General features: G+C 53.6%; 2 protein-coding genes across 6 annotated transcripts in view; one reads left to right on the top strand and one right to left on the bottom strand.

The window, feature by feature from the left end:
• Positions 1 to 8,604, bottom strand: part of LOC122543744 (deleted in malignant brain tumors 1 protein-like) — a 162,136-nt gene that overhangs the window by 16,272 nt on the left and 137,260 nt on the right. The window lies entirely within an intron of this gene.
• The window catches only part of LOC122543613 (type 1 phosphatidylinositol 4,5-bisphosphate 4-phosphatase-like), a 12,819-nt gene continuing 6,912 nt past the window's right edge, over positions 2,698 to 8,604 (top strand). Inside the window, exons 1-5 of one of the 5 annotated variants that reach the window (XR_006310118.1) lie at positions 2,698 to 2,778; positions 3,687 to 3,792; positions 4,270 to 4,322; positions 4,474 to 4,564; positions 7,319 to 7,485. Coding sequence is in view for 4 of the 5 variants with exons in the window: in XM_043682439.1 (XP_043538374.1) it covers positions 3,037 to 3,044; positions 3,687 to 3,792; positions 4,270 to 4,322; positions 4,474 to 4,564; positions 7,319 to 7,462 (402 nt within the window). In the remaining variant the exon portion in view is untranslated. Of the gene's footprint in view, positions 2,779 to 3,021; positions 3,045 to 3,686; positions 3,793 to 4,269; positions 4,323 to 4,473; positions 4,565 to 7,318; positions 7,496 to 8,604 lie in introns of those variants that run through there. The other 4 variants (XM_043682439.1, XM_043682440.1, XM_043682441.1 and 1 more) reach the window with 4 other exon arrangements.

Raw genomic sequence — 8,604 nt, 5'->3', positions numbered from 1 at the left:
TGACGTCAGCTTGTACGAGGGGGCATAACTACAAATTGAGGGGTGATGGATTAAAGACAGATGTCAGAGGCAAGTTCTTTATGCTGAGAGTGGGAAGGGCGTGGAATGCCCTACCTGCTAAGGTAGTTAACTCAGCCACATGAGGGAGATTTAAACAGTCCTTAGATAAGTACATGGATGATGATGGGATCATGTAGGGGGATGGGCTTAGATTAGTTCACAGGTTGGTGCAACATCGAGGGCCAAAGGGCCTGGTCTGTGCTGTGTTGTTCTATGAATCTCCCGAAGAGAGAGAGAGAGGACTGGGAGACACCAGTCAGTGTGCAGATATCTCCCTGAGAGAGAGAGAGAGGACTGAGACACACCAGTCAGTGTGCAGATATCTCCCTGAGAGAGAGAGAGAGAGAGGGGACTGAGAGACACCAGTCAGTGTGCAGATATCACCCTGAGAGAGAGAGGGGACTGAGACACCAGTCAGTGTGCAGATATCACCCTGAGAGAGAGAGGGGACTGTGAGACACCAGTCAGTGTGCAGATATCACCCTGAGAGAGAAGACTGAGAGACACTAGTCAGTGTACAGATATCGCCCTGAGGGACACTAGTCAGTGTGCAGATATCTCTGAGAGGGAGGGACTGAGAGACACCAATCAGTGTAGAGTTATGTCCCTGAGAGACACCAGTCAGTGTCCAGATATCTCCCTGAGATACAGGACTGAGACAGTAGTCAGTGTCCAGATATCTTCCTGAGAGAGAGAGAGAGAGGGGGGAGTGAGAGACACCAGTCAGTGTAGATATCTCCCTGAGAGAGAGGGGGTCTGAGACACACCAGTCACTGTACAGATATCTCCCTGAAAGAATGTGGACTGAGAGATGCCAGTCAGTGTACAGATATCTCCCTGAGAGAGAGGGCTAAGAGACACCAGTCAGTGTACAGATATCTCCGAGAGAGAGAAAGAGGGGGGGACTGAGAGACACCAATCAGTGTAGAGTTATGTCCCTGAGAGACACGAGTCAGTGTCCAGATATCTCCCTGAGAGAGAGGGGAGACTGAGAGACACTAGTCAGTATATAGATAGTTCCCTGAGGAGGGGGGGGGGGGGGGTGGACTGAGACAGATATCTCCCGTGCAGAGAGAGGGGGTACTGAGAGACAGCAGCCAGTGTCCAGATATCTCCCTGAGAGAGAGGGGCAGGACTGAGCAACACCAGTCAGTGTACAGATATCTTCCTGAGAGAGAGAGAGAGAGGGGGATGGGTCTGAGAGACACCAGTCAGTGTACAGATATCTCCCTGAGATACAGAACTGAGACACTTGTCAGTGTCCAGATATTTCCCTGAGAGAGAGAGTGGACTGTGAGACACCAGTCAGTGTACAGATATCTCCCTGAGAGAGAGGGGGAAACTGAGACACACCAGTCACTGCAACGATACCTCGCTAAGAGAGGCAGACCGGATGTACTGAGGGACACCAGTCGCTGTACAGATATCTGTCTGAGAGACACCAGTCAGTGTACAGATATCTCCCTGAGAGAGAGGGGCAGGACTGAGCAACACCAGTCAGTGTACAGATATCTTCCTGAGAGAGAGAGAGAGAGAGAGAGAGAGGGATGGGACTGAGGGACGCCAGTCAGTGTCCAGATATCTCCTTGAGAGAAGGGGGTGGGGGGGAAACACAGAAATGCCAGCCAGTGTACAGATGTTTCCCTCAATGAGGGAGGCGACTGAGAGACACCAGTCAGTGTACAGTTATCTCCCTGATAGTGAGAGAGGAGAGTAATTGATACCAGTGAGTGAAGAAAGATCTCCGAGGGAGACTAAAATGACTTATGTCATTATACAGATATCTCCCCGAGAGCGAGAGAGAGAGAGAGGACTGAGAGACACCACTCAGTGTACAGGTATCTCCCTGAGAGGGGAGTGAGAGTTAACAGTCAGTGTACAGATATGTCCCTGAGAGAGGGGGGACTTCAGGATGCCAGTCTGTGTACAGATTTCTTCCTGAAAGAGAGAGAGAGAGAACTGACTGATGCCAGTCAGTGCACAGATATGTCCCTGAGACAGAAAGAGGGAACTGAGAGACATCTGTCAGTGTCCAGATAACTTCCTGAGAAAGGGAGAGGCAACTTACAATCTCCAGTCAGTGTAATGCTACCTCTCTGTGTGAGAGAGAGAGAGAGGCCTGAGATACTAGTCACTGCACAAAGATCTCCCTGAGAGACACCAGTCGTTGTACAGGTATTTCCCTGAAAGAGAGGGGACTGAGATACTATTCAGTGTACAGATATCCCCCTGATAGAAAGAGAGAGGGGATTGAGAGACGCCAGTCAGTGTGTGGGTATCTCTCAGAGAGAGAGAGAGACACACACGTACACACGAGTGAGAGATTGCAGTCAGTGCACATTCTTCTCCCTGAGAGAGCGAGAATGAGGTCTGAGAGACACCAGTTCATGTATGTGAATATGATGTGAATTGTATAGATGTCTTGTGAGCTGGAGCCTGGGGAAGTGGAGTCAGTGTGAAACTGGGGTGGGGACGAAGTCAGTGCAATTTCGGGGATTTCGGATCCGCCAGTAGCAGGAAGTGTCATGTGGTTGATTCTAAGGTAACATTGGAAGTAGGATTGGAGCTGGTACATATTCTCAGTATTTATTGGCTTTACTCATTCACTGGATGTCACTGGCTCAGCGAGTATTATTACCCTGTCCCTAAATCCCCCTCGGGCATTTCGAGAGTCAGTCCCGTTGCTGTGGATCTGGAGTCACGTGTAGACCAGGCCTGGTAAGGAAGGCAGTTTCCTTCCCTGAAGGATGTTTGTGAGCCAGATGGGGTTTTCCCCCAACAATCGACAATGGTGGGTGGTAGTAGATTCCTCATTCCTGATACTGATCATGAATTTGAGTCCTCCCCTCTGTGGAGGCGGGATTCCCAACCCGGTCTCCAGAACCTTCCCTGGGACCATGGATTAACAGTGCAGCGCTAGTACCAGCAGCACATCACCTCGGCCTGGCTTTGGTGGTGTGTAGTGGGAGCAGCTGAATGACCGAGTTAAGGCATTTCTCAGGCACAGTCTGCTCTGTTTGATTATCACGTGGACTTTGTTCAAAGAGGGAAGTACCCAGTCATGTTTTAACACTACACCCTTCGAAAGATGGCCTCAGTGTGATCATTCATGGAGATAGTTCTGAACGGTCTCCTGTTCCTGTGTAACAGGCTGGAGGAGGAGGGAGGGGCTGAACAGTCTCCTGTTCCTGTGTAACAGGCTGGAGGAGGAGGGAGGGGCTGAAAGGCCTCCTGTTCCTGTGTAACAGCCTGGAGGAGGAGGGAGGGGCTGAATGGCCTCCTGTTCCTGTGTAACAGACTGGAGGAGGAGGGAGGGGCTGAATGGCCTTCTGTTCCTGTGTAACAGCCTGGAGGAGGGAGGGGCTGAATGGCCTCCTGTTCCTGTGTAACAGCCTGGAGAGGGAGGGGCTGAATGGCCTCCTGTTCCTGTGTAACAGGCTGGAGGAGGAGGGAGGGGCTGAATGGCCTCCTGTTCCTGTGCTGCAGGCTTGAGGGGAGGGGTGGGGAGGTTGCACGATGGTGTGCAGGTATCTTTCGACTGCCCTGTGCTTTCTGTCTCCTCTGATCTGAACTCTGTCTCTCCCCCCCCTCCCCCCCTCCCCCTCCGTCTGACGTTGTGCACCCAGTAAGAGGATAATAAACCTGGGACCCATCCACCCCGGACCAACCAGCCCGGAGCCCCAGCCGTCTGGAACCCGGGTTATCTGCGGGCATTGTAAAAACACATTCCTGGTAAGATGTGAGTTAGTGATAGGGACGGGACTCTGTCTGTCTGTCTGTCTCTGTGTGTGTGAGCGTGCCCAGTTGGGGCTAGGGCTGTGTTTGTGTGCATGTGTACTTGCGCATGCTGGGGACAGGGGGGAGCTGTGTGTGCATGCGTGCGCGATTGCTGGGGACGGAGCTGTGTGTGTCAGGAGCAAGGGTGTGTGTGTGTATGTTGGGGACGGGGCTCTGTGTGTGTGTCGGTGACGGGGCTCTGTGTGTGTGTCGGGGACAGGGCTGTGTGTGCACGCACACGTGTGTGTCTGTGTGCACACGTGTGTGTGTGTCTGTGTGCGCATGCCGGGGACAGTGCTGCGTGCGTGCCCGCGTGAGCTCCCGGACGAGTCTGTGTGTGTGTGTGTGTGTCGGGGACTGGGTGATCTATCTGTGCTACGCAGTTACCCATGTGCCGTCCTGGTGACCTGTTCTGTTTTGTGTGCCTTGCAGTGGCGAGAGTTCACAGACAGCACATTGGCACGCTGTCCTCACTGTCGACACGTGTAAGTAACCCCTCCATCTCTTCCTCGGCTTCGCGCTCCAACACAGTGCCCGTGCCCACGGGTTCGTACCCTGCCCATGACCCTCTTCCCCCCCCCCCCCCCCCCAACCCCCCTCCCCATCTGATGTGGGACTGCTCTGTTTATCCTGTAGCTCCTCGATTGGCCGGCAGTATCCGCGGCGCCGATGTATGTGGATATTCATGGTGGGATTACTCTTCGCTGTTATCGCTGCTGGCGTGGCGGTGAGTACGGAGTTATTGCCACTCCTTGCCTCTGATCCCCCACCAGTCCTTGCTCCCCTCCCGTACGGCTGTCCGAGACACTGCGGAGTTTAGTGACCTCTGCACGCCCTGTACTGTCCCCTGAGATCTGCTCTCCTCCGCATTTCCTGCTGTGGGTAAGGGAGGGAGAGGGCGGGACGTGAAGCCAATCTATTCCCGGAGACGACGCAAGATTTTCGAAACATGCACGCAATTCCTCCATTTTTGATTTTCATTTCCCGGCTGACATACTACAGACCGAATCTGGATTTAACTTGAGAATTACAGACATGTCCCAGAGATTGCTAAACAGTCAGTGAGTCATACAGCACGGAAACAGGCACTTCGGCCCAACTTGTCCGTGCTAACCAGATACCCGAAGTGAATGTATTCCCAGTTGCCAGCACTCAGCCCGTGTCCCTCGAAACCCTTCCTGTTCATGTCCCCCATTCAGGTGTCTTTAAAATGTTGTCAATGTCTCAGTCTGCTCCAACTCACCATTGCCCCAAGGCATTCAGTGGTGTTACTGTGTGTGAATCCACCACAATCCACATCCTGAGGGGTTTACCATCTCCAAGCAGAGAGAATCAGACCACGTCAGTCACAGTCAGCTTCACCTCCACCTCAGGGTGGCACAGTGGCTCGGTGGTTGACACTGCTGCCTCACAGTGCCAGGGACCTGGGTTCAATTCCACCCTCTGGCAACTGTCTGTGTGGGGTTTGCACATTCTCCCCGTGTCTGTGTGGACTTCCTCCGGGTGCTGGAGTTTCCCCCGACTGATGTGCAGGTTAGGGTGGATTGGCCGTGCAAAATTACCCATAGTGCCCAGGGATATGCAGGTTAGGGTGGATTGGCCGTGCAAAATTACCCATAGTGCCCAGGGATGTGCAGGTTAGGGTGGATTGACCGTGCAAAATTACCCATAGTGCCCAGGGATGTGCAGGTTAAGGTGGATTGGCCATGCTAAATTACCCATAGTGCCTGGGGATGTGCAGGTTAAGGTGGATTGATTGTGCTAAATTACCCCTAGTGCCCAGGAAGGTGCAGTTTAGGTGGATTGACTGGTAACTTACCCCTAATGCCATGCAAAATTACCCATAGTGCCCAGGGAAGTGCAGGTTAGGTCCATTAGTCAGGGGTAAAATGTAGAATGTAGGGGAATGGGTCTGGATGGGTTACTGTTCAGCGGGCTAATGTGGACTTGTTGGGCTGAAGGGCCTGTTTACACACTGTCGGGATTCTATGAATCTATAAATGTCAGGTAATAACCGTCTCCACTGAGAGAACCTCACCATCGCCCCCTTGACATTCCATGGCATTACCATTCTTGAACTCCCCTCCCCTCCCCCATCAATATCCTGATGGTTACTGACTCCAACAAGAGAGAATCTAACTCATCGTCCCCATTACGTTCAATGGTCTTACTATCACTGAATCCCCCCACAATATCCTGGGAGTAACCATTGACTGAAACTGACCCGGACCCAGCCCCATCTAAACACAGCAGGTCAGAGGCTGGGAATCCTGCAGCAAGCAACTCCCCTCCAGACTCCCTCCTCAACGCCTGTCCCACCATCGACAAGGCACAAGTCTGGAGGGTGAGGGAATTCTCCCCACTTGCCCCTGGATGGGGTCAGCGCTGACAACACTCGAGAAACTCGACACCGTCCAGGGACAAAGCAGCCCCTCGCTCGATTGGCCCCACACCCACAATAATCCCCTCCCTCCCTCCACCCCCTGACCCTCAGTAGCTGCAGTGTGTACTGTCTACAAGATGCACTGCCGAAACTCCCCGAGGCTCCTCAGACAGCACCTTCCCAAAACCGCTCAGCCACTTCCATCCTGAAGGATAAGGGTGAGGGGGTGGGGCAGCAGATACACTGGAACACCAGCCCCCTGCAAGACCCCCCTCTGAGCCCCTCACAGTCCTGACTCAGAAATATTTTGGCCATTTCTTCAGTGTGGCTGGGTAAGAATCCTGGGATTCCCTCCCTGAGGGACATTGTGGGTCTACCAGACAGCACATGGACTGCACCAGTTCAAGGAAGCAGCTCACTCCCCCCCAGGGGGGTAACTAGGGACAGGGAGTGGGAGAAAGGCTGTGCCCAGACTGCGACATCCACCACTCGCAATTTTCTTTCAAATCCAGATCTTCCTTCCATCGCCAGTGCATTCACTCCCCTGCTACCCCACCACCTCACCCGAGAGCTGAGGCATCTTGGGGGGGGGGGGGGGGGGGGCGGTTTTTATCCAAAATCTCCATTTTCCTTGAATTTGCAAGTTACTTAAACATGATATTTTAAGCTTAAGCCTTAAATTGAGCTGGGAGAATGCGCGTGATCGCTAATTAGTTTTTTTTTGTCTGTTTTGAACCGGTTGTTTAGTAGAGACCAAAAAAAAAACCCTGCAGATGCTGGAATCCAAAGTAGACAGGCACGGGGCTGGAATAACCCAGCAAACCAGGCAGCGTCAGGGGGAGGAGGAGTCGACGTTTTGCGTGTGACCCTTGTTCAGGACTCAAGCACCTGAAAAGTGTGAGGAGCGAGGTGTGTTCCTCCAGCCTCCTGCCTGTCTACTGGAAACTGGTTGGTTTGCAGTGTGACCAAGTTGATTTCACGAGATCTCCTCTCGCTGCTGCTTTCCCCGTGCAGCCTTGTTTGTTGAGGGTGTTAAGTGGTAATTTCTCTTCCTCTGTCTGTCTCTCTCATTACCCACCCCCACCCCCCCTCTCTCAGATATCTACGTGGAAGCAGGCCAGGAGATACCATGGAATCTATGCGGGCTGGGCTGTTCTCATGGTCCTCTCGCTCTGCAGCTTTGCCCGCGCCTGTTACTGGGGCTGCCTGAAAGTCAGCCACCCCATCCAGAGTTTCTCCTGACGTGACGAGGGGAGGCGCAGGAGGTGGGCGAGGGTGAGGGGGCAGGAAGGGGTGGGAGAGGGAGTTGTGGGGATGTGATTGGAACAGTCCCCTTCCTGACCATCCATGCCCCGAGGGAGTGAGCAGGGCAGAGCAGGGTCTCTCGCTAAAGAGCCCACCTCCCCCGGTCACTCAGCAATAACCTCCCCTGCCCTGTAGCCCGCATCCTCCCCACCTCTCTCCTCACACTACAGGCCCCCTGTCAATGTCTGGAAAAATAAGCACCTCACACTACAGAGTCCCATCCCTGCCTGCAATGAGCCCTCTCACAGGTCAGGATCCCGTCACCGTCTGCAATGAACCCTCTCAGCGCAGGAACCCATCACCACCTGCAATCGACTCTCTCACAGTGATGGATCCCATCACCGCCTGCAATAGACCCTCTCACAGTGCAGGATCCCATCACCACCTGCAATAGACACTCTCAGCGCAGGATCCCATCACCACCTGCAATAGACCCTCTCACAGCGCAGGATCCCATCACCACCTGCAATAGACCCTCTCGCAATACAGGATCCTATCACCACCTCTAATACACAGTCCCTAGCCCCAACTATACTCCGTTTCGCAGTCCTTCCCCAACCTCCACTCTCTTGTCTTCATTCACTGCTGTCCCCTCTTCCATGGGAGGGTAGTTGAAATGGACGCACCAGAATGTGAGACATGTCTGGGAACTCATTCCTTGCTCCAGTCCAGATTCGTCCTCCAGCTCCCGGGCCCTGCTTTCAGCTGAGAGCCTCCTGTCCCCAGGGGGCAGCGTCTCTGATCGCCACTCCATTTCATTCCTTCCCTTGAAACGCGTTTCCAAACATTCCTCCAGGGGGACCAGAGGGAGGTGCTGTCGCCAATGAACGGGACCGTAACTGGGGTCTCTGGCGCCCGGAAAGGGGACCACTCCCTGGAAATGGGACCCCTCCCATTCCCGAAACAATGAGCCAATACCCTTGCAAACTTGACACTCGTGCCCTACAAACTGATTCCCCTGACAAACTGACCCCCTTCCCGTTCCACCTAAAAACTGACACCCCCCATGACCAACTGACCCACCCCTCACCCTCCCCTACAAACTGAACCCCTCCCCTTCCCTACCAACTGACCCCGTC

Source organism: Chiloscyllium plagiosum, chromosome 44 (genome assembly GCF_004010195.1).
Source record: "Chiloscyllium plagiosum isolate BGI_BamShark_2017 chromosome 44, ASM401019v2, whole genome shotgun sequence".
NCBI lineage: Eukaryota > Metazoa > Chordata > Chondrichthyes > Orectolobiformes > Hemiscylliidae > Chiloscyllium > Chiloscyllium plagiosum.
Note: the sequence above shows the minus strand (reverse complement) of the source record. Positions and strands in the feature narration are given on the sequence as shown.